At 39.9% G+C, this 25,858-nt stretch overlaps 1 protein-coding gene across 5 annotated transcripts; it reads left to right on the forward strand.

The window, feature by feature from the left end:
- The first annotated feature begins 333 nt into the window (after positions 1-333).
- On the forward strand, positions 334-24,980 carry rhbdf1b (rhomboid 5 homolog 1b (Drosophila)). Of its 5 annotated transcripts, XM_027137707.2 has the most exons (20): positions 335-526; positions 12,702-12,843; positions 13,396-13,538; positions 13,967-14,080; positions 16,415-16,628; positions 16,918-16,935; positions 17,826-18,023; positions 18,644-18,766; positions 20,158-20,321; positions 20,588-20,839; positions 20,958-21,069; positions 21,152-21,226; positions 21,326-21,487; positions 21,829-21,929; positions 22,015-22,078; positions 22,203-22,297; positions 22,378-22,453; positions 22,640-22,740; positions 22,829-22,982; positions 23,080-24,980. In XM_027137707.2, the coding sequence occupies exons 2-20, from the start codon at positions 12,724-12,726 to the stop codon at positions 23,497-23,499; spliced, it is 2,706 nt and encodes a 901-aa protein (XP_026993508.2). In that variant the 5' UTR covers positions 335-526; positions 12,702-12,723; the 3' UTR covers positions 23,500-24,980. The 5 variants fall into 5 exon arrangements, with proteins under 5 accessions (XP_026993512.2, XP_026993508.2, XP_026993509.2 ...); XM_027137708.2 differs by lacking the exon at positions 16,918-16,935 and having other exon boundaries at positions 336-526; XM_027137709.2 differs by lacking the exon at positions 13,967-14,080 and having other exon boundaries at positions 338-526.
- Positions 24,981-25,858: the final 878 nt, after the last annotated feature.

Here is a 25,858-nt window from a genome sequence, read left to right on the forward strand (position 1 = left end):
AGGTGTGTCTTTAGTAGACTCTGCAAACAATATAAAGGGATGGTCAACTTTGTATTTATAGGTATAACCTTTCAGCAGAGATCTTAAGCAAAAAGTCAGTGCTCTTACTTTAAACCTCTGCTGGTCTATATGGTCCTCTTGCCAAAGTCGCCTGCTCACATCTTATTTGGATTGGTGAGTTTCTTTAGAGTTGTTTACATCTTGGTTGTGTTCGTTTATGGTAGGTTGTGGTCGCGTGTTTGCGCTCGCCGTCGGCGCGTGTGTGTTGTGACGTAAGAATTGCTTGATGTGGCTCCGCCCACACCCGTGTTTGTGGAGCGATTTAGTCAGTGTGAATCACGTTCAGCCCACGGACTGTGAAACTCACTGCCCAACGGAGATGTGGACATAGGGACATTATAACACTGCTTTCGTTTCCTGATCGCGTCCATAATTCAGTTTGTTCAGAAGATATCAGTTTGTTTTTTGCAGCCCCCCTTCACACCGCGGTGAATGAGCAGATCAGAGAGCTGAGAAGTCAGAGGAAGTAAGTAGCGCATCACTTTACACTTTAAACACTCACATAACAAATCTCAGAGGCAATCATGTACTGATATAAAGCGCGTCTTTCGTGCTGTGCATCATTCAGCTGATTTCGATATCTTTATCCTATCTGTCAAATGATTTGGCACCAGCAGACGTCGGCCAACATCTGTGTGCTGCTGATGAGAGACGCTTTATCAACTGATGCGTATATTATAACGCATAAAGCATAGGTGCGTTAATTCGGGTTGGGATTAGGATTAAATTAGGATTAGATTCCTCCGTAGGAATTTTCTCATGCGCGCGCAATCTCGGAGCAATATAGTCAACAACGCACAGGATACTACTGAAGATTATAGTAAGAAATACTAACATAATAAGATGGTTAAAAAAAAAATACAAGTATAACTCATGTTAAAGGCACCTTTCTAGTTAAAAGATATATACTGAGGGTACAAAAGTAAAACTATAAGTACAGACCCCAATAAGGAAAGGTACAGAATGACTTTTTTTTTTTTTTTTTTGAAATTGAAAAAATATTTTCTTCTGTGCAAAAAAACAAAACTAAACTAAAACATGTTTGTTTTTGAATAAGTGGATGTTTTTGAATAAGGCCCTAGAATCAGCAATGAGGCATGGTGTAGTTGTAAAAGGCTCTTTGGTGTACTTCCACTCATTCATGCAAGTTTCTTTTACTGTTTCATGCTTTCATCTTTTTTTTATAATTCGTGGTCACTGTTTCAATACCAAATACACACATTTGCCACTTTACAAGGTACAGCCACATTTTATTCTGCATTTGACTTCAATTTTGTTCACCTGTCAATTCTCTCCTACCAGCAAGCACTCGTCATCATAAAACAACCACCAAAACAGGGAGTGTGAATGCTAGCACATGCTTTCTTTAAGACATGCTGTATAGTAGCATTACACAAGAAGGAAATCACTATCTGCCCTTATCTGCATGTATAAGAAACTCATTCACAGAAACTCATGCGCGCTAGTGTCACTGTGATTAACAGCAAACAGAGAGTGTGGCATCTTTCTCACAGTCAGTTATGCTCTCTTGATTCCCAGCTACACATCATTGTAGGGAGCAACTTGCAAGGTTGGGCCACTTCTGTTGGGCCACTCAGAAGCCCAGATACACCTATATTTCAGTTTGACTTATTAGACAGTTTATTGTTCAGGTAAACATGACTGACTGTAGCCATTTAATGCTGTGTGCAAACTGTGAGCTGTCAGCAGGTGGTTGATTTTTCTTGGTCATGTGTGTTTCTGGTGTAAATGTGAACTACACGTACTGTATAGAACACTATACACCTCTAGGTGATAGTATACAAATCTACCTTTTCGGTCCACCTTATAGGCACATTATCTCCCATTTTGTTTCAGTCAGACTTTGTAGTTAGCCATTTTATGCCTTTGCAGTGTCAGAGAGTATTGAGCTCCATTACCATAAAACATTTCATGGAAGATAACATAGCATAACATATAAACCTGAATCAAAGCATTGTGCGTCTGTGACTGATGCCACTGGCCAGATAACTTGAAGAAGTTTCCAGAGACAAGTTACTCAGAGAGGTAGGGACAGGTGGAATGTTTCTTTTGGGAGCATGTGGAAAAGGATTAAAGTCTATTGAAAAATTTACTGGGAATGAGAATGAAGTACATTTAAAAAATGTTACCCACCTGAAAATAACATCTAGCGGGCAGACGTGTAGAGGGCAGATCAGGATGCAGCATAGCAAAAAGCAAATATGTTCTTATCCATACATCATCTTTACTATAAAATGAAATGCCTGGTCAAGAATTTGAAAGTTGATGTATTGTTCTCTGAATATCTTCATTTTCTGATGTCAGCTTGATTTCTCCCATCATGAAGTAACGTTGAGGAGATGTGCACTTAACCGCTCACAGCTTACTATGAAGTCCAAAAAATTATATATATATAAGTTTCTCCAGGATGTTGGATTTCATGCAGCTAATTTAAATATTATGCCAGGTTTAGTCTTTAAAACACATGCACAATGAGGGCCTGTTATACTCCTCTGCTGAAGGAATTACTTTTTTTTTTTAATCAGCAACAGTTTTGTGTGAGTAAGTGTTTTATTGTGACATTTTTTAGGGTCTGGCTGTCTCCTCTGAGTGTTGAAGGAAACGCTACCCTCACACCACCGCCACTAGTGGTCACACAGAATATTAGGTTACTTCCAGTGCAGCATCATCCTGCTTTATTTCTATCATTTACATCATTCATTCTTGTCTTTTTCTTTTGTAAATACAAAGTGGATCAGTGGTCATAGTCATATAGCCTTAATATCTGCATCGGACATGATAAGTGCAGAACTGCAATGAAGTTTACTCTTGTAAATATATAACATTGTGGCATGTAGATAATCACAAATCACTGCACGGTGACTAACAGCATCATTCAAAAAAATGTCTCAAATTTTTCTTGCAGGACTTAATGCTATGCAGACTAGTCCAGACCCATCCCACACATTGGATGGCTGCAGTTGTGAACTGTACAAATCTGTAGGCATTGCAATGTAAGCGTTAGAAAAGCTTCTGAAAAGAGAACAGAGAAGACTGTTTTGTGATTGCTCACTCCTTTATGTGGGTGTAGTCTGGGCTTATGTTTTATTCCAGGCCACATAGTCATTCAATAGGTAGCTCTGCAACTGTGTTTCCATGGCATTGGGGTTTTTTTAGGCAGTCTCTTTCATTATCCTCCATGCCAGGACTGTGTGACTGTTTTTGAAAGCTGTACCAAAATAAATTTTAAGAAATTTGCTGCAGGAAATCAAGGCATTATAATATATTACAGCTTTTTACATTAACCAAATTCTATCCATTAGGTGCAAAATTGTGTCACGGTTTTAGACTTTCAGCTTTTAGACTTTTAGGTTCAAGGCATTCAAAAAGTGACATGGAGCAGAGTTATTAACACTAGTGTCTCATTCTCTTCTTATGTACCTTTCACTCTCTCTTACACACAAACACACACACACACACACACACACACACACACACACACACACACACACACACACACACACACACACACACACACACACACACACACACGCCATCAACTACTGGGTGGTGACTTCTGTAATGTTTTTGCCAGTCTATGGAGGGTGAGACTGTCCTGTGTTGTACGCCAGCTTTGTTGTAAAAGACCAGAGGAAGAATTAAGTTTTTCCATGCTTCTAACAATGCTGTAAATCAAATGCTTAATATTTTGTGAGCTTGCTTGGTGTAGCCGCTTTACTTTTTTCAATCCCATGTGAACAGAAATACACAGATACAGTATATACACAAACAAAATGTGGATAATCACATCCACCATACTGGATTACATTTTAGCAGGAGGAATTTGTAATCGCTGTGTGGCAATTGGCTGGCAGTGGATGCAATAAAACAGGTTTTTTTTCTTTTCTCTGTAGCTAGCATCATCTTTCTAGAGCAAAGAGACAATTAGTGCTATGCTTCTGATTTGGATCTCCATGTGACAGACAATCACATGGAAGGCAAAGTCACATGCTTGGAAGAAATGCAAAAATTTTGTTTATGTGCATTTACTGATTTTAAAATCTGTTAGAAGGATATTAATAGTTTCTTAGTGCCACAGGCTTCAGGAAATTAACCATAATCTTTTAGACGAATATCTGTAATGCAGATTCACAGCTTTAGCTTTAGCTGTGATATTGTGTGCTATCTGACAGGTTGACAGGTTATTTCATAAGGTTTCAGGGCAATAAGACAAGAGCTGAGTAAGCAACTAATGATTTGAGCTTGCTTCATGCTGTTCTTTCACCTGAATAGTAGATACTGTTTAAATACAGTGAACAAAAATCCGTGTTTACTGGTAAAGCCCCACCTTTGCCTTAGGTGAATTTATTCACTCTTTGATACATGATGTAACCTCTTTTATAGAGTTACATAAAAGGGTGTTATAACAAGCTTCATGATTAATGAATAAATGTTTCTGTATGTCTCAAAGGACAGTAAGTCCTCTATTATTCTGTAAGGAAATTTTAAATGAAGCCTTCGATTCACGTGACTGAGGGAGAAGCTGGTCTACAGATCTTGTTATTTGCACATGAAATATTAGGATTTACTTCTCAATTTAGCATATTCATGTGAAATATCCTTTTTAGTGGCAATTTCCCTCTTTCATCAGCGCTGCATCTGCGCTCAATTAAAAATTTATTTTATACAGCGCAAGCCAGCAGAGGAAGTGAATTTCACAGCTTGAAGATGCTTCATAAAGAGCTCCATTGTGGAAGGAGCTCTTTCCCAGACAATAACGTGAAATATTCCACAGAACATGAATAGCTACACAGATACACAGCCTTAGCCCATCTGTAGTCCGAAAGACAGATAATCTGAACTCTTATGATGTGAGCCTGCTTCCTATGCTAAACTTACCATAAAAGACATTCACTGTAAATCATATGTGACCAAGAATATTTGTTCCCAACCACTGTACATTAAGAGAGACAGTGATTTTGAATTATTGTAAAGAGTTAGCTGAAAGCAGCCAAGTGTGAAGCGGCGGGGATGAGAATCAGCACGAGGCCATGTTTCTCAGCCGGAAAAGGGTGGCTTGCCCCTTCAGGTTGGTGGAGAGCTCCTACCTCACGTGGAGGCGTTTAAGTATCTTGTGGTCTTGTTCACGAGTGAGGGAAGGATGGAGCGGGAGATCGACAGGCGGATCGGTGAATCTTCTGCAGTGATGTGGTCGATATACCCGTCTGTTGTGTTGAAGAAAGAGCTGAGCTGCAAGGCGAAGCTCTCTATTTACCAGTTGATCTATGTTCCTACCCTCACCTATGGTCATGAGTTTTGGGTCATGAGTGAGAGGACAAGATCCCGGATACAGGCGGCCGAAATGAGTTTCCTCCGCAGGGTGGCTGGGCGCACCCTTAGAGGAGCTCGGTCACTCGGGAAGAGCTCAGAGTAGAGCCGCTGCTCCTTCACATCGAGAGGAGTCAGCTGAAGGGGTTCAGGCATCTGTTCTGGATGCCTCCTGGACGCCTCCCTGGGGAGGTGTTCCGGGCATGTCCAACCGGGAGGAGGCCCCGGGGAAGACCTAGGACACGCTGGAGGGACTATGTCTCTCGGCTGGCCTGGGAATGCCTCAGTATTCCCCCGGAAGTGCTGGAGGGAGTGTCTGGGGAGAGGGAAGTCTGGGCATCCCTGCTTAGACTGCTGCCCCCCCGACCCGGCCTTGGATAAGCGGTAGAAAATGGATGGATGGATGGAATTAGCTGAAAGCTGATTGTGTGTGTGTGTGCGAGTGTGTGTGCGAGTGTGTGTGCGAGTGTGTGTGCGAGTGTGTGTGTGTGTGTGTGTGTGAAGTGAAGTGACGTGACATACGGCTAAGTACGGTGACCCATACTCAGAATTTGTTCTCTGCATTTAACCCATCCAAAGTGCGCACACACACAGCAGTGAACACACACACACACCATGAACACACACCCGGAACAGTGGGCAGCCATTTATGCTGCGTGTATGTATGTATGTATGTATGTATGTGTGTGTGTGTGTGTGTGTGTGTGTGTGTGTGTGTGTGTGTGTGTGTGTGTGTGTGTGTGTGTGTGTGTCTGTGTGTGTGTGTGTGTGTGTGTGTCTGTGTGTGTGTGTCTGTGTGTGTGTGTCTGTGTGTGTGTGTGTGTGTGTGTGTGTGTGTGTGTGTGTGTGTGTGTGTGTGTGTGTGTGTGTGTTTGTGCGGTGCCCTGTGAAAGACTGGCCTGTGGTGTCCTTGCATGTCTACATCCCTGTCCAAGATTGAATGGCTGCTGAGAGTGTAAGAATAAATGAATGAAGCAATGAATCAGTGAATATTTTTCTCGATGATAGATTTCCGATGAGACCCTTTCAGTATGCTGCTTGCTCTAATGACTTGCTTCCATTGCTTATGCTAAATTAGAGACTGGTTTCAGGCTTCAACATTCTTTCAAGGTCCTCTAACTGTGTTTAATTCCTGGCTGTTCCTCCAATGCTAACATGCTATCCAGATCTAATTTCATTTTGATGTTTTTATTCAAATGTGGCTGTTAGTTTTGGATAAATAAAATTTTAGAATTATAGTGTGTTTGCATTTGCAGTACCATCTAAGAAGTGAATGATAGTCTCTGATATTACTGACTGAAAATCAGCTGACAGTTCCATAACTTTCAGAGTTATCTGCTTAAGCATTCTGTTACCAGCTCATTGTTTTTGGGTATGGTTGTCAGACCTTCTGTCCATCTGCTGAAGATCTGTTTGTTTTTGAAGTTCATTGGCAGAGAAATATATTCACCTCATTTTGCCTTCTGGCTTTGAAAGTTATATCACTGAGAAAGCCTTAAGAGTTTTCCACACTTTTTTGCAGCACATTTCATTACTCTGGATATGTGGAACTTGAGTTTCTCTTTAAGTTGAAGCAAGTTCCCAATTCAGACAGCTGATATTTTTTAGACAGTGAACCGTTCTGGGTGGCTAATATTCCACAATCAAGTACAGATAGCCCACACAGTGTGTCCTCTTTAACACTAAGTGCTCCAGGCAGCCATTGTGCTGGAAAGTATTTAAATGGAGATCACATGTTGGTTAGGCATACGATTCAGACACTCCTCACAGCTTCCTCCAACTGAGAAGTGGCTGCTATCCAGTGAAACAATGAGACACTTGTCAGCATGTGAGGAGAGGGACCTGGAGTTTTGCCATGACACCTCTCAATGCCTAGCAGGGCCTAGCAGTATTGATATATCGTTCCACTTTCTTATGTTATGTATTGTTCTGTTAATTTAATGTTTTGTCTCATCATGTTCACAAGAATTATATTACAGCTGATCAGGAAAGAGATAATATTATCAGGAGGATTCAATCCCAGAATACAATGTCCTCTTAGACCTTACAGTATTTAGTCAGTGTGCACGTGTCTGAGGAAGTCAAACTTAACTGGTGCTATAAACGATTGCCATCAGCAGACCGTCTGAATCTAGAAGCTTGGCCTGACCAATCTTCTTAGTCTTACTTTCAGTAGACTAGAAAAAAAGGGATGAAATTGTGGAGAACGACTTTGCCTGTGTTAAAATATGTGAGGCAGTTCGTAGCATGTGTGTACAGCACTCTGCCAAGCTGTGTGCCCAGACTAACAAGCAGATGAAAATCTATTTCAGCGCCCACTTTATTGGTTCCTGAAGGCACATGGAATTTTTTTTTTTTTTTTTTTAACAAGTAGCTCAATATACAGCCAAACGTGTAATTATAAACATCAGTAGCTGGTCATTGTCATATTCCATTTTCACTATTTGCACTTCTCCAGTGGTGTTTAGTTATACATGCTGAATGTCAGAAGTCTATTCTTTCACACAGAAGGACTTTGCTGTATTAATAACATGTGTTAACTTTGGTTAAAACACAGTGGAGAGCAGTAAAGTGAAATACACTGTAGCATCATGTTTGGTATTAAACAGACACACTTTCCAAATTCGCAGGTATGCTAATTAATTTTCCATAGTTAGTAGACATACAGTATAATTTGTGTTGTATAATTTGAGTCTTGTTTTGGATGAGTGAACATACTAGTTAATACACACATATTTGAAGCATTAAATAAGCCAAAATTGATATTTAGATGGCAGATTCTGCTGCAGAGTTTAAAGTAAAGTCATTTTTAACTTGATGGAAAACAGTTTGCATGACGTTTGGCTGAGACAGGAGAGCAGCAGCACCTCTGCACTTTCAATTCCTGTAACCGATTGTTATGTTGTGAGGTTATAAAAAGGCATTGTGGTCATTTATGAAACTGACTGACAGGCTCTGTATGAGGTGTTTTGTGCTTATGTATTTTAACCAAACCTATATTTACTACTATGTTAAATGAATAAGATCAATATGTAGTAAATAATTTTACCTCTTTGTTACATATTGAGCATTTTTGAGCAGATTATTGAGCAGAATTGCCGATGTCATACCTAACTTCTGTACTTTTTCCATGAGATACTTACCAGCCTTACCAGTCTCTTGAAACGACATAAACTCAAACAGGCTTTCAATGTGTTGATGTTCAACATATAGAAGATGCTGCCTATCAATTGCATGTGAACGTAACATCTGTGAAATAGGGTTTTTATGAAAGTTTGTAAAATATTCTTCTAAATGTAAAGCTAATAATACAGTATGACATTTTATATAACTGGTAACTACAAAGGATCTTCAAAGCACATTTATATGCATTGCCTAAGCAGTTATCACAATCACAGCAAAGTTTCACCAAAACTGAGCAGTTGAAGACTGTACTGTAAAGACTTTTTCTTATCTTTAACTGTCTAGTTTGGTTAGACCTGTGCCTAATGTAGTCACTGAGTTCTGTTCTTGGCAACAAGATTGGAGCCCAGTATGGTCTTCTGCATTTGTAGAGCATCCATCTCAGTATTTAATGTTTATTGTAGTTATTTGTGATACTGTAACCTCTTCCTGGTCATTCTACAGTGAACTCTTACCTCAACAAGGCATCTCTGCCCATAGCACTATCACTCACTAAATTATTTTTTTTTTTTAACCATTCTGTGTAAACTCTTAGCATGAAAATTCCAGATTAGCAGTTTCTGAAATACTCAAATCAGCCTGTCTGGAAACTACAATCCTGTACATGTGTTTCTATTAAAGTGGCCAGTGTTGTATACAAAAATCTAGACTTGTTTTCTCTCAGTACATCTTATACAAATGGCTATTGTTATTCCTTTAAGGTTTCTTTGGATGATACGTAAATGAGAACAAATGTCTATTATTTCACATAATGAATTCATGAAGTTCAGACTGAGTTCAGTGGGGTTTTTTTTAGAAGAGGTCTGGATTGTGTGTCCTCATTTGTGTATAATAAATGCCAGACAGTGATTATCATGGGTTATTGTTAATGGAATTACTGATTTGAGATTCCTCAAAGATTGGACTGCCTAGGAGAACAAAAACCTATATAAACACGAATCTGAAACACAGTGAGGTAACATATACACAGGGATTTCCATTTGGTATTGGTCACAGTTCAGACTGATGTTGAGGAGGAGCATAGGCAGAGGTGCACACTGCTCACAGGAAGGAAGTGTTTGCCAACTGAGGTCATCTATCACTGTCCAGAAACCAAGGACATCTGCTCCCACGCTCCCTAAATTCCCAGTTAAACACACAGACCCAACATCTCACCACAACATCTGGCTTTAGTAAAAACACTGGCCTGCATTACAACACAGCATAGAGCTCCTCTATCAGGAAAGAGGGTCACACATCATGACAGAAGGCAAGCCAATGTTATGACGGAGGGATTATTTTGGAGTATGCACTAGTGCACATCCAGATGCTTTAAAGAGAACCAAAGTCCAACATGTCATTAACCTTAAGTCTGTTAAACATATTTTTTTTTCACTACACCAGCACTGTGCTGTATAAAACAAAATTTTCAAGAATACGGCTTAAAACCCAAGAACTCATGCTGTTAAAATTGAGAGGAAGTGTTGGTCTCCTTGTGAATATGACTTCTTAACATTGTATAAACATTCTGGTAAATAAGAGTCTCTACTTTATGACTGTGTACTTTGGGGTGGAATATTAACCTTTCAGTTGTGTAATTGTTTCTTATTCATAAATAGAAATATGTTTAATAATGAGGTTCAGGCAATAAAGTCTAAATTTATAGTCTAGTGTTACTAATCACTAGTAATATATGTTCTTTTGGGTTCATTTGTTAATTTGAATAGTTTAAAGGATTGCAAAATTTAGGAAGCCTTTAATCCATTTTGCTTTTTTAATATATTAAACAACCATTTCAATGCATTAAATCACCATCTTACTTTGCTCCTGTGTATGAAAAAGGTAAAAGTACATAATTGCATGCACAAATTTTAAAACCCTGTACAGAGGAAAATAATCGTGCACTCAACAGAATGTACTATGTGCTAAAAATAGAGATCTATGAGCAAGAGCAGAGGCAAAGGTGATGAAGAATTTATGTATATTACTTCACTTTAAAAAAAAGAAAGTACACTTTAAAAGTGTACATTTGTCTCTTATGTATATCCACAATCAAGAAAATGTCATTCCGTGAAGTTTTTTGTGGGGAAATGTGGTTTGCAGTAGGATGTGGTGAGATTGTTGCCAAAGGATGCTATTTCAAGATTTGTTTTTCCTTTAAAAAAAATGTTTGGTTTCATATTCCTTTGAAAATATCACTTTAAAATATGAGTTTACATCAAACCAGAACTGGTGGACATTTTATGCATTTTATGTCTCATCCTTCCATGTGGCTGGTGCCATGGTCTATTATCCAAAAGACTTGAAATAGTTTGTGGTAGTCAGGAAGACTGACTGGTGAACCAGTTGGTGTTGAATAGCACATAGCATGTTGGCTTTGGCTGACTCACTTGGACTTTTAGTTCTTGGACCAAGCTATTTCAAAGCAAGACAATACTTCCAGTAACAATAGTAAAAATTGTGCAGTTTTTGGGCCTTTGATTTGGACAATGCATGTCGTTATGAAAAATATAAATAGCACTATCATAAATGCTTTTTGAAGAAGGTTTTTGACTTCCTCGAATATCTCTAACAAGTGATTTTCTATAACAATCTAGATCTGTGTGTCAATAAATGTGTCTGCAGGGAGGAAAAATCTCCATCTGGCCATTTATCATGCTTTGTATGACAGTCACTGTTCTCTGAGTGTGTCTTTCATCACTGGACATACAAATACAATTTCTGGTCTACTGAGCAGGACAGGAGAGACTGAGTGGCCATTACATAGTGTGGTTGGCATTTTATGAAATGCTCTTTTGTTCTTTATGATGCTTGCTGACTGTGCCTTGGGTCTGTTGTGCTGTTTTGACATGTCAATGGGTTTTCTCAAAATGGTAAAAATCTGACAGAACAAATATGTGAAATGCATGAATAGCATATTCTTCTTCAATGATGCATCAATTGTTTTCAGTTTGCGGAATATATAATTCACTACTACACGGTGGCTGAGATTGTAACCAGAGGCGGTTTTGATTCTCTGATTTTTGGCACACACTGCATGGGAAGGGGATCATAGTCATATTATAATCATTCCTCATCTCAGGCTAGAGTTTAGAGTATGGAGAGCTCAAATAAATGCTATGGGTAGGATGATGACACCAAGGGCAAAAAGGAGGTAAGGGCAAAACAGGCAGTGTGAACCAGTATCAGGTGCCCTAAATTGTTTATTGTTATTTATTGTTAACTCCCAAGGATATGAGAATCAGGCAGAGGTGGGAGTAAGTCACACATGTGCAAGTCACAAGTAAGTCTCAAGTCATGAATGTCAAGTCAAAGTCAAGTCGAGTCTTTTTTAATGTTTGTCAAACAAGTCTTAAGTCTCAAATTTGTGACTTAAGTCTGACTCAAGTCAAGTCGAATCCCCCATCTCTGAGTCATTTAACTCAAGTCCGAGTCAAGTCTCAAGTCATGAATGTCAAGTCAAAGTCAAATCGAGTCTTTTTGTAATATTTGTCAAGCAAGTCTCAAGTCTCGAATTTGTGACTTACAGTAAGTCTGACTCGAGTCAAGTCATATGACTCGAGTCCCCCATCTCTGGAATCAGGATATTCACCTTCTTTCACATTTAATAATTAAAACTCATCATGACACTGCTAGAGTATCCTGTGACCATATGTCCATTCAGATTACTCTTTCACTTTTTAGCCATGCAAACAGGAGCTGAAGAGCTGTGATATATCTGTATCGAGTGATGATATATCAGTACCCTCTAGTGGAAGTGAAGAGAGATGCCTAGTTGTTAGTAACACTGAAACCAAACTGTGTTCTATTACCATTCAATTTCATTTCACTGCATGCACACGCATTTATGTTTGTGCAACTCTTCATTTATCCAGACTATTTGCAACACTCTTATATTGATGGATGCTCCTATTCAGAGAGGTGGAAATGAGATCAGCAGTTTATCATGCAGTAATGCTTTAGTCATTAGGGGTAAAACTGTATGTACAGTAAGGGTAATTGTTCATCTGACTACCAGATGGAATGAGAGGTAGTGGTTTTATATAAAACAGTGCTGTGCTGTGCTGTGCTGTGCTGTGCTGTGCTGTGCTGGTCAATGGCTTTTGCACATACAGTACAATGAGTGTTTCCCCATTGCTGTTTTCCTCCAGCTGGCAGACAAGGGGAGGGGAGATGAGCATGGCTGAAACTGATGAGGAGAGCAGCAGTCAGCAGCGGAAGAAGCCACCATGGCATTATCTGGATTTCCCCAACCCACAGGGCCCAACAGAGGATCTAAACAACTACATACTGGTAGTGAAAACAGAAACTGAAGTTTCTCTGTTTCTATGCAGTTTACACCTGTAATTAATATTCGCAACACATACAGAGGCACAGACACGTTTACAGAGTAAATATTTAGGTGGAGGATTCTTTAGTCATAAATTACTTGGACATTAAATTATATTACAGTACTTGTAACTTGCACTGAGATATAAGGAGTGTAACCTGCTCTTTGTAGTGAAATGTGCCTTCTAGACTAGTCCATCACTCAAAAGCTGTTTCTCAAATGGACCATCACTCAAAAGTTGTATTTTATTTAGCAGTATCAAACTGTCAGGACTATCTTTCAGCCCTTGTAAAAGAAAATAAATCAAGTCTTCTGTCAGATACTAGCACCTCTGCCTGCTTGGTTCTGTGAATATGTTGTGTATCTGTGACATTTACAAAAGTTTTATGTTAGAATGTGAGAACTTAACATATCTACTCACTCAATTATTTTTTTTCCCACTCATATATAAAAAGAATATGTATTCAGTGTAATGGCTATTGCATGTGAGTTCAGTGTTCTCTTCTCTCTCCTAGCCTTGGGCACGTAACAGTCTGTATCTGCGCAGTGCCAGCGTGCCCACAGAAAACATCCAGCTCAGATTCCCAGTTGTGGATCCCTACACATCTCGAAGACCCTCAGTACTGCGCAAACCTTCCCTTTCACAGACCATCAGGAGGTATGGGAACGGATAACAGATGCGCACGCGCAATCACACACACACACACACACACACACACACACACACACACACACACACACACACACACACACAGAGGTATTAATGTAAAAGGCAAACAGGTAAACATTAACATGAAGGAGCATATTCTGTACATATTTTTTTGTACTTCTCACAGGATATAACATCTGAAATATAAAATCATTCAGTTTAATCTGCAGTCAGAAAAATGCAATGTGCAAGAATGTGTAAGAATGTGCAGTGTGTCCTCTTTTGGCTGTCTGTGCTAAACTATTTTCCAACTTCTTTAATATTCCTTTTGTAACCATTTAACTTTTAATTTCTAATTGCTTTCTAAAACTTTTCCTCTAACCTCTCGTTCTCTCTTGTTCCCCATCTCTCATTCTCTTGCTGGGTCATGTTTTCAGCCCTACAGAGAAGAGGGTACGATTTGAGCAGATGAGCACAGTGTTGGTTAATGGCCAATGCTCCTCTCGGCTGGAGGCCACCAGGCGCCAGTCGCTACCCCATATTGTCCTCAGGTACTGTAGTGCTTTGAGTGACATGCAGAAGGAGGATTACAAACCTTCCAGTCACCACTAATAGCATCTCGCCCCATTCACGTTCATCGTACATCTCATTAACACACCGCTCATTCAAAGACATAGACCAGATCACCATGTGTTCACTGGGTTAAATGTTTAGCTCTGCTGCTTGGTATGCTTCGTGGAAAATGTATTAATCTTTGTGAGAGCCATGTGGTGTGTAAATATTAAGCAGCCCAGAATACAGCTGTGTGAAACCAGGCAGCCTTACAGAGTTATGTGAGCACTTAACTCTTACTTACAGGTTGTCGAAATCCATCATTCTCAAAGTGGTGTCTGTGATGTATAGACAGGAAGTCTTTGTATAGACAGGAAGTTTTTTTTTTTAAATCTCAGTGTTACAGTGGTGGTGATTACTACCAACCACTATCATAGTTAATATCACATAGTTTATAATGTCATTATAGTTATACCCTTAATCTAAGGCTTAATTACATACTTGCCTCTATTTAAATAGGTGGATTATGACAAATATAATAAGATTTTTTACACTGCTGATTCAGTTGACTTGGGAACAGAGTAAAAAAAACCAAAAAACAGATGTCCTCAGAGCTTGTTTCTTCCTCAGTGGGGTTTGTCAGGATTAGAGATTAATTATTGACTGGTCCAAAAGCATTTGGTCTGCCAACCTTCAAAGACATGAATAAGGAAGGATAACCTGCATGAGCTTGCCTTGGCTTACTGTCTATTTTCTATGGCAGACACACACCTCTGAGAAATTTGATAACTAAATTTTTTTTAAATGCTGATGGTTGACATGATTCATAATATCAGTATAAGCTTGTGTAGAGTGCTGCCATAAATGGCTTTATGTCTTATTTACACAAAAAACCCTAAACTGCCATGTTTTATCAAAGCAGACACAGACCTGTTGACAGTAAGGCCATGAAATGTTAGAAAGGACTGAAATGATATTAGGTTTAGTGTTTGTGTCGACAAATTATGCGTGGTTGTGCACTACAAACATGTTTTTAAATCTACAGTGCCTAGTATTTTAGTTGTGAAGTTCTTTGCTTTCAGGCAGAGGCATGTCTTTACTGTCTTTTTTAACACACAAGCTGGTATTTCAGAGGGTGTTTGCACAAAGCTGAACAGAGGGGTAGTAGTTAGCTGGGCAAGCATTGTAACAGAGTCTGAGAGAGCACTCATCTTTAAAGTACACCACATAAGATCTTTCACACTGCCAGAGCTTTTCAGCTTGTGACAGTCCTTGCAGTGTCCTTCGATCGATGACAGACTTGACCAGGCCCTCATGTGCTCAGTATGACCTTTTAAGCATGACATTACTGCAAAGGAAGGAACTTACAGTGAAGCTTTTTTTTTACTGAGAATTGAACAGATTTTGTGGAATGTTTTATTATGAATTTTCTCATTCCTGCCTACTTTTGTTCTTTTCATTTCTTTTCTCTTGTCTCTCTCCACCTTGTTACTGTAAGCACTTGGGGCAACTGTACTGTAATGGAGTATAACTTAATTCATTAGGCTTATTGTTCAATTTGTATTGATTTCTACATTGCAACTATTTGTTACCTGTTTTTGTTACCCTGACTTTATTCATATTTGATTCCAGCATTTTTCTTGTTCATGTCAGTGTTTTGGAAAAATCTTTCAATGCCTACATAATTGAAAGCTTTAGACAGAAAATTCTTCAGGCATTTTTTTGTAATGTGTTGTAAAGAATAAGGTACATGTGGTTAATACTCTATAACTACAAATCATGTGTGGTCATGATTCATGTGTGTTCATGCAACAGTACTATATACAGTATAATGCTGTATATAATTTTAAAACTGAAATTCTAGAAATATCCTTCAAGGAGGACAACAATAAACTGGACTCATATCTCCACCCCTACATTCTGCCCTAAAAGGCCTTCTTCAGCTGGACTCTGTAATGACACACAGCCTGTTATTACTCTATGTCCTTTATTCTAAACATTTCCTACATCCTCCCACTCTCCCCAGTTTACACACACAATAAACAGAGAGTGAGAAAGAGAGAGAAACCCAGGTTAGTCAGTCTAAATATAATAACTTCATTCATGTACAGTTTTTGGAGCATCACTTCTGTCTAGAATTATGTTCACAATTCACTATTTACAGGCAGACTTGTAAAAACTCACAAAAGATGTTTCAGATGTTAACAGCAAGCTGACTAGTCAAGAGTGTTTTGGTTTGTTTCATAACATATACGTTTTATATGCTAGCAGTAAGACACTTTTCAAGTATTCCACAGTATTCATTATGCTGTTGGGCTGTGCTTAATATCCAGGGGCACAGCAGACTGGTTTGGGGTCAGTAAAGACATCGACAGCACCCTGAAATGGCAGAGGAAGAGCTTACGCCACTGCAACCAGCGTTATGGCAAGTTAAAGCCACAAGTGCTCCGAGAGATGGACCTGCCCAGCCAAGACAACATCTCCATAACAAGCACAGAAACTCCACCACCTCTTTATGTCCCTCCAGTGCACCATGGCATGCAGAAGGTAAGATGTATATTATTACTAGGAAATGTATATTGTTCTGTATCTATTGGTATGATTATTATGGGTCATGCTTCATGTGCAGCTATAGTATGTTAGACTGTCATGCTTACTGCACAAATACTGTAAATAACAGTGTTCTGCACATTAAAAGCACAATTTATTACTTTGTTTGTTACATTGTGCTGTAGTGAGCTGCATGTTGTTATTTTTTCTTCGGTCATCTATTTTGTTTGCATTCATCTATTTTCTTGAATGTATGAACACACATGCACTCTGTGCCTTATGATAGATTGGTGTTGCATTCATGGTGAGTACCTGCCTCCCTCCCAGTTTTCACTCCCAGACTTTAGATTCTAAATGAGTGAGGCCAAGAAAAAGTGTCTACTGTATGTGAATGAATGAATGCATTTTCTATCGTTTGTTAGAATGTCATAACATCAAGTTTCTTAGTTCTGGCTTGTCAGATATCCTGATATATTTGTGTGTGTGTGTGTGTGTGTGTGTGTGTGTGTGTGTGTGTGTGTGTGTGTGTGTGTGTGTCTGTGTGTGTGTCTGTGTGTCTGTGTGTGTGTGTCTGTGTGTGTGTCTGTGTGTGTGTGTCTGTGTGTCTGTGTGTGTGTCTGTGTCTGTGTGTGTGTGTCTTATTTATATTTGTATGAAATAATGAAATAAATATACATTTTCAGTATACTAAATACTCAAGACCATCGTAGCGTTAGAAGTTATCTGTTGCTTTTTTCACCAGCAAAGGCATTTTCCAAAATTATTCATAGAATATATGAAACAGTATGATGAGTCACTAGCAAAGACTTCACTCTACCTGCACTTACAGAAGATTTTTACTGTTATGTCAACAAGAAAGATGTGTACACTGAACTTCACTCACTTGATTAGGGGTCTTGCTTAAGGGTCCAAGCTTTGAAGTGTTGGGGAATAAACCCCCAACCATGTGATCACTGACCCAATGGGCAGAATTTTTGTGGCAGTTGAATTTGAGCTCATGTCCTCATAGAGCTGAATAAGCCCTTATAAATGTGAATATATATGTAAATATATGAGTATGTGTATAAATCAGTTGTCATGAAGAGTATATGTAGACAATATTACATTGTAACAGTGTCTCTAATTATTATTATTAATTATCATTATTGTTATTTTTAGTGTGAAGCACATTTGCTTATCTTCCTCCTGCTGCAGATTGTGGACCCACTGGCTCGGGGCCGAGCCTTTCGGAACATGGACGATATGGATGCTTTCAATGGAACGCAAACTCCTGGAGCTGTCTCCCTGTGCTCTCTCACCAGTTCTCGTTCTGGTTTCAACCGGCTTCCACACAGGCGAAAGAGAGAGTCTGTAGCCAAAATGGGCTTCAGAGCAGCTGCAGCTCTCATGAAGGTCAGAGATGGAGTTTACTCTGTGTCTCGGATATACGGTGAGGGTATCTACTGAAGCTCATCTCAAATGTCTAGAGTAAAGTGAAGAAACTGAGGGAGTGTTTGAAATTTCTGTTTGATGTCTCAGCCAAGAAATGACAAAAAATATCTAATAATAGTGCAGAATAATGACTAAAAAAGTAGTAGTATAGCCTTTTTTTTTGAACGACGAACAATCTAATGTAATAAAACGCTCCTCTTTAGTGCTGTCAGTGATCACTACAGCAATTTCAGGGACATCTCTCTTTAAAAGTCTTAAAAAATTGCAGTGTGTTTTTACTTTCTGAAGATTTTTAAAATGTTACATAGAATTTGATTTGTAACTTTTTCCCCAAATATGGATAATATTTATATGGGTGTATTTTGATCAAAATCTGTGCTGAGGAAAAAAATGCTTAAGGCTTCACTTGCTGCAAAATGTTTGACAACCCCTGTACAGGTTTCTCAGTTAATAGCCAGGAGACATGTTGTACAGCGGATCCTCAGACATCTGCAACAACAGCTTTGCATTTATCTTGCCATATTTGTTGTGTTTGAAGATGATAAAGATAATGTTTCTGATAATGAACGTGTTGCTTTCAGGGTCGTTCCATGAAAGATGGCACTATGCGACGAGTACACAGACGGAGCTTCGCTGTAAACAGCTTCATGGAAGATGACACAGGAGAATTCCTAGATGAACTGGACACCTCCTTTTTTACAAGGGTGAGAATGACCGCATTATTTCCTTCTCAGGCCTACAGTGAGCAACAGAAACGCTGCCACTCACTGGCTAGTCAAAGTAAAAGCACTAAACAAATAAGACTGATCACTGTGGTACTAAATCTGCAACCGAATCAACTTTTACTAATAATGCATAATATTCCATAATAGCTCATTAAGAAATATGTCCATAGCCACATTTAATAGCTAAACTCTATACAAGCATATTTTTTTCATGATTAGGAGACGTTTTTTGGTCAGACCTCTTTAATGACTCCCTATCAGTGTTCCCAAGCAGTTGACATTTTTTTGTCATGACTTCTCAGAATCTGGCACCACATGAAATGACAAAAATAAGAATAGGACTGTTTTTTTTTTGTTGTTGTTTTTTTTTTGTTTTTTCCTCGGGTCGCGGGGAGCCTGTGCCTGTCTCAGGCGTCATTGGGCATCAAGGCAGGATACATCCTGGACGGCATGCCAACCCATCGCAGGGCACACACACTCTCATTCACTCACGCAATCACACACTACAGACAATTTTCCAGAGATGCCAATCAACCTACCATGCATGTCTTTGGACCGGGGGAGGAAACCGGAGTATCTGGAGGAAACCCCCGAGGCACGGGGAGAACATGCAAACTCCACACACACAACGTGGAGGCGGGAATCGAACCGGGAATCGTGGAGGCGAACGTGCTAACCACTAAGTCAGCATAGCTTTTCAGTTGAGGTGCAACTGCATCACACTGAGACCGCACAAAAACTACTGCACTAAAGAGTGGATATAAAATTCAGGACATTCTAGACAGGTGCTTTATACAGTAGATGGCTTAGTTTTTTCCTTGTTTTTTTTTTTTGTTTTACTTTTTTATCTCTTGTTCTTTGTATACAGTGTATCTATACTAACCACTTGAAAGGCACAAATCTTCTTTGACTTGAGTCCTAAAATGCAGTGTCATTTAACTTCTTTTTTCTTTTAACACTCTTTTCAGTCCCTGATTTTTGATTGTCATAGTGATATAGTTTTGTTGGTAGAGTACATTGTGTAACTCAGTGGGTATGATAGTACTCATTCTGGAGTCACCTTCTTGCCTGATGAAGAGATACTTGTAAAAAAAAAAAAAAAAAGACATTCGTAAATCCTTTGACAAAAATATTAATGTAATAGCAACACACTTATATTAGGAGCTACACTTAATAGGATAAAGCTAATTTTAATTTTTTTTATTTACTGTACTTTTTAAGAATAACATACTATCTTACCTTATGCTAACATTGTGAATTTACCGGGTAGCATAGCTGTGAAGTAAAGCTGTGTGTGTGTGTGTGTGTGTGTGTGTGTGTGTGTGTGTGTGTGTGTGTGTGTGTGTGTGTGTGTGTGTGTGTGTGTGTAGGATGGACTGGTACAGGAGGAATTATCCACATATGCAGACGACGTGTTTGAGTCACCCTCTGAGGCTGCCATTCGTGAGAATGATGCAAACAAAGTGCCCTGTGAGACAGATTTAACAGGCAGCGCCCTGGGAAAGCCAGAGTTAGAAAGGAGTCACCTAATGCTGTGAGTCCCCATCTCCCTCATCCACACATACAAACACATGCATACTCATGGCCAGCTGTTTGTTTATATATAAAGCTTACTCAGAGTAATTAATTCAAATACTGTCAGCCATCAGACAGAGACAAACAAGACTGGAATCTAAACACTTACAAAATGAGCATTAAGTAAACTTTAGACTGAACTATAACAGCTAAATATTACTGAGGATCGAATTATTTACACCTATGAACCACAACTGCATATTCTCCTTATCTCTGTTTCTGAAGGCCACTTGAGAGGGGCTGGAGGAAAGGCAGGGATAGCTCTCTGGTCCAACCTAAAGTGCGCTTACGCCAGGAAGTCGTGTGCGCGAGCGGCCAGAGACGGGGACATAGGATCACGGTGCCTGTTACAAAGCTCTTTACCCGTGAGAAACGTCCTTATGGCCTTGGCATAGTGGGAAGGCTGACCAACCGCACATACCGCAAGCGCATTGACAGCTATGTGAAGAGACAAATAGAAGACATGAACAACCACAGGCTGGTTCTTCCTTTGATTATATATATAAAAAATGAAAATACATTACATATTACAGCTCATTTAAGCATTTACATATTTCTGTGTATTTGAATACTAACTTTTTATGTTATTCTGTAGGCCTTTCTTCACATATTGGATAACATTTGTTCACTTGCTCATCACCATCCTGTCAGTTTCCATTTATGGCATTGCACCTATTGGCTTCTCTCAACACGAAACTGTAGATTCTGTAAGTCAGAGCTGCTTATTATATATCAGTTTCCTTTTCTCCAATTGCATTTACAATTTATGGCATGGTTTAACTGTTCCAGGTTTTAAGAAATAAAGGCATTTATGAGAATGTCAAGTATGTGCAGCAAGAGAATTTCTGGGTTGGACCGAACTCGGTAGGTTGCCTTTAATGTCTTTCCTTCACTAATAGTCCAGTTGTTGCTCAGTTGTGGGGAACAAAAGAGTTAACCAGAGATTCACATCATGGCTGATAGGTGGCACTGATACATTTGGGAGCCAAATTTTCACCATGTATGCGCCAAGACCAGGAGGTGCATGACCTGATCCAGGAGAAGAGAGAGAAAGAGCGCCACTCAGCCTGCTGCGTCCGAAATGATCAATCAGGCTGCTTGCAGACCTCTCAACAAGAGTGTTCAGTCAGTGCCATTATTTAATTCCTCACTGGGATCCTGCTATGGAAATAAATATTCATGTCCTAGACTTACAAAAGGCTTAATGGGTGGACAATTAAAGCCGTTTTAATGGTGCATCACAATATTTTGATATGACAAATAACCTAAGTTCAATTATATTTGATATTTAATTCCTACAAATATGTATTGTGTAACACATAATGTAAAAGAAAAAAGTCAAATAAACAAAATGTAAAAAATAAACAGCAATACTCATGATAATATTATAGTATTGTGGCAGTTCATCATTAAATCATATTGATATTATATCATACTACATATCTCTCACTCTCTTTCTGTCTAAGAGTACATTGGCTGTCTGGGTAAAGTGGCCCCAGCACACAAGTGTTCCATATCTAAATGGCAAATTACGCAAGTACGGCTCAGTTTGTCACCAAGACCCAAGGTAACACATTACACGCTTGATTAAAATAACTGAATGGTAGCAGTATTCAGACAAAATGACTGATGGCTCTGTTTAATGACATCAGGACGTGTCTGGAGCCAGCCTCTGTCTCACCTCATGAGTGGCCTGATGACATCACCAAGTGGCCAGTGAGTATGACTATTATTTTTTATTTGGAAATTATTTGTAGTTGTAATTGTACCCATGCCATCTGTACTATTTCATTCACATTGTTCAGAATTGGGATTACAGATACTGCCTGTCTTCTTTCAGATCTGCACCAGGCACAACAGCGGAAACCACACCAACCTGCCACACATAGACTGTGTGATCACAGGCCGGCCATGCTGCATTGGAACCAAAGGAAGGTGAGGTGGAGCTGCAGGAATACACAGATTATGACCCCAGACATGTATCATTATTTTTAGCGCATAATTTTTTTCTGCAGGTGTGAAATCACATCCAGAGAATACTGTGACTTTATGAAGGGTTATTTTCACGAAGAGGCTACGCTTTGCTCCCAGGTATATCGCATCTCCCACAGAAAGCTTAATGCTGTACTTGTTTTTAAACAGATAGCCCTCACTCAACTTAACCAGCAGAGGGTGTACAGAGCTGCAGTCCAGTTGATCTCAGACAAAATCATAGTTGATCCACCACTAGGTGGAGGTTAAACTAGTAACAGTTCTCTTAATCATGCTTTTTATCAGGTGCACTGCATGGATGATGTGTGTGGCCTTCTGCCATTTCTCAACCCAGAGGTCCCAGATCAGTTCTATCGCCTGTGGCTGTCTCTCTTCTTGCATGCTGGGTAAGTGAGACATCTGAGAACACTTTCTAAAATGTTTTGAAATTACTTTATATTTGTATTTTAAGCTAACTTTTAGGTTTTTACTCAGGATTCTGCACTGTCTGGTGTCTGTGTGCTTCCAAATGACCATCCTGAGAGATTTGGAAAAACTAGCAGGGTGGCTTCGAATATCCATCATCTACATCCTCAGTGGCATTACAGGCAACTTGGCCAGTGCCATATTTCTTCCTTACAGAGCTGAGGTACAGTCATTCTCTTAAATTCTCAACACCTGGGTGAATCTGAGTTGTAATGTGATGGACACAAAGACCTAACTTTATCCTCTTGTATTTTTATCAGGTTGGTCCAGCAGGCTCTCAGTTCGGCATCCTTGCCTGTCTGTTTGTAGAGCTGTTCCAGAGCTGGCAGATCCTGGCGCGACCGTGGCGGGCCTTCATCAAGCTGCTGTGTGTGGTTCTCTTCCTTTTCGGAGTTGGCTTGCTGCCATGGATTGATAACTTCGCCCACATTTGTGGCTTCATCTCAGGCTTCTTCCTCTCCTTCGCATTTTTGCCTTACATCAGCTTTGGCCGAATGGACACGTACCGCAAGCGCTGCCAGATATTGGTCTCGCTCACAGTCTTTCTGGGAATCTTCTCAAGCTTTGTGGTGCTCTTCTATGTGTATCCAGTCAAGTGTGAATGGTGCGAGCTGCTTACCTGCATACCTCTGACGGACAAGTTCTGTGAGAAATATGACCTCAATGCTCACCTCCACTGAGGCCTTAGAGAGTGGAGAAGAAAGACAGAGGAAAAAACAGGGAGACATGTGAAATGGTGTCCAATCCTTTAGCTCTAACAGACATTATTTGCTGTATTATAGTCTTTATCAATGTGTATTTTTACATGCACTCAATGAAGGTATTAATTTCATGGGATCAGTGAAAGGTCCTCTCAGAGGAAGAGAGATAATCTAAATGCCTCTAGTGCCTTGTTGATCAATACCAACTGCTGCCATCTCTGTGTTCCAATAAGTCTGAGCACTTTTGTTCTTAACCTGTAATATGTACACTGCTACTTAAGTAGTGCATGTCTGGTAGTGTTTTAGCTACCTGATCCCTTGTAATACACAGTCCAATTAGAGTAAACTTAATACTCTGTGTGTCATATTTATTTTCTGTTGATCAGAATAAGTTCAGAATTCCATTCGCTTCAACTCTTCCTTCATTTCAGTGCCTAATTACCTAATGTAATTATCTATTACACTGTCCATCTACAAGGGTTATTTTCTCTAGTAGAGAGTTTGAATGTTTGTTATTGTGCTAATCGGTAAGCAGTTTTTAATGCTGTTACCATACAAGGACGATGTGTGTGTGTCAGGGGGAGGTATGTATTTTGGGATGGCCATGTTGTCTGCCACAGGCTGAAGGATGAGCTCCAGTCTTCATCGAACGCATCACAGCATTAATAGAGTTCCAATCGTCACGGCTCACCGTCTCTCTCGTACCTCCTTCGATAAAAAGCTCCTCTCTATTGTGTGCTATGTTAATTTCAACCCCCACCCTCCCATTCCCTACTGTAGCACAACACAGCACAACAGAGCCTGTGTTAGTTTAGCCGAAATGGTAATTAAGAGGTAGCAAATGAATATGTGTGCGTTGGGCTGCAGGCTGCTGAAGACGCTTGAGTGCTCTTCTGCTGATGATTACAGGTCTGCAAACAATGCCTCTGTGATGCTGAAGGCTCAAATCCATCCTCAGGAACAAGTTACCACATTTTACATCATTTCTTGTCTCACACCCTGTCCCCCTCTCCCTTCTTTCCCGCTACTGCTCAATCGTCTCCTTCCCTCTTTCCCAGTTAAGGACAATGGAACAGCTGAGAGAGGCAGCCCGTGCAATCACCGCTTTTTAGCAGCTCTATACATCAAACCCACCCCGGCACTACAGAGGAAATTAGCCTGTCTATTCCCCAGCCCCCATGCTCTCCATGCTCTGCCCTATAGAGATGGTAATTTTAGGGTAAGAGGTCCATATCGCAAATCATTGATCAGCATCAAATCAGTGTGTGGCGAGAGCTTCTCAAATCCCCACCACTTCAGGACGACACAACAGCCATTTGTTGATTAGCGGCAGCACTCTGCCGAGGTACAGATCGTTGTAGGCACGGGGATGGCCTGTGTCTTTTCTGGCACTGCCCTCATCTCTGACTCCCATTCTCCTTTTTCATCCTTAATCCAAAAAATTAGATTTTTTTCCTCAATACATTGTGTGACTAATGAGATGTTTGTCTAATGAGTGTGTTACAGTGAGAATAGCTCTTATAGAGCCTCTTGATAAATTGCAGTTAATGAATATCAGAGAATGACTAAGAGAACCTAAACAATTTTGTGTTAGTTAACAAATAATAGCTGTAAAGGGTTGGATTATTGTGAACTGGTTATGAGTTTAACAGTTGACCTGCTTGGTCGCACACGGGGCATTTTTGTCTTCCAAGCAATCATAGATTAACCAGAATTCCCCTGTCTAAGTCACTGAATTGAAACATGCATTCTTTGTTGAAAACAGATTCTCTGTGTTACTGCCCTGTTTTGGGGAAGACTAGATATTAAATAGCAACCTTGTTGAAATATAGTATCTAGTAATATTTGTAGATGTGCCCAATAGCTAAAACAGTCTCAGATGGAGCTTAGACATATGGGATGATACAAGAAGATCTAACATGTCAAAGAACCTGGGTCTCAGTTTAGGCACCAATTCATAGCTGAAGATTACAAACATGGAGGAAGTGTATGTTCTGGACACTGAGGGCTAAGTGACTAATGGGGGAGGCAGATGAAAGCTGACCCTGAAACTGGACCCAGGCAGCTGCACAGCAGGTGGTTAGTGGGAGGCTGTCTCTCATTGTCCCTTAGAGTAGTACGTAGGACACGGCAAGGTACCCCAGTGCAGCACCAGGCCTGGGGCTTGCAGGTAACCGAATGGGGGTGCACATGGTCTCTGTGTGTATGTATGTGTGTTTGTGTGACAGGGGGGCTGTCAACTGCACACCTGATCTAGTCAGCACAGTCATGCCCCAGTGGAGAGAGAGAGGAGCTTCAGTCCTAATAAGTGACCTACTGTATCTGCCACCTGTGCACT

The sequence above is a fragment of the Tachysurus fulvidraco genome, chromosome 8 (assembly GCF_022655615.1).
Source record: "Tachysurus fulvidraco isolate hzauxx_2018 chromosome 8, HZAU_PFXX_2.0, whole genome shotgun sequence".
NCBI classification, from domain to species: domain Eukaryota; kingdom Metazoa; phylum Chordata; class Actinopteri; order Siluriformes; family Bagridae; genus Tachysurus; species Tachysurus fulvidraco.

Excerpts from the sequence above, each read along its gene's own strand:
- rhbdf1b (XM_027137707.2), top strand. The coding sequence starts at position 12,724 with ATGAGCATGGCTGAAACTGATGAGGAGAGCAGCAGTCAGCAGCGGAAG. Across the intron at positions 13,539-13,966 it reads CTTTCACAGACCATCAGGAG|CCCTACAGAGAAGAGGGTAC; the intron begins GTATGGGAACGG and ends TCATGTTTTCAG. Across the intron at positions 21,930-22,014 it reads GTTTGTCACCAAGACCCAAG|GACGTGTCTGGAGCCAGCCT; the intron begins GTAACACATTAC and ends TAATGACATCAG.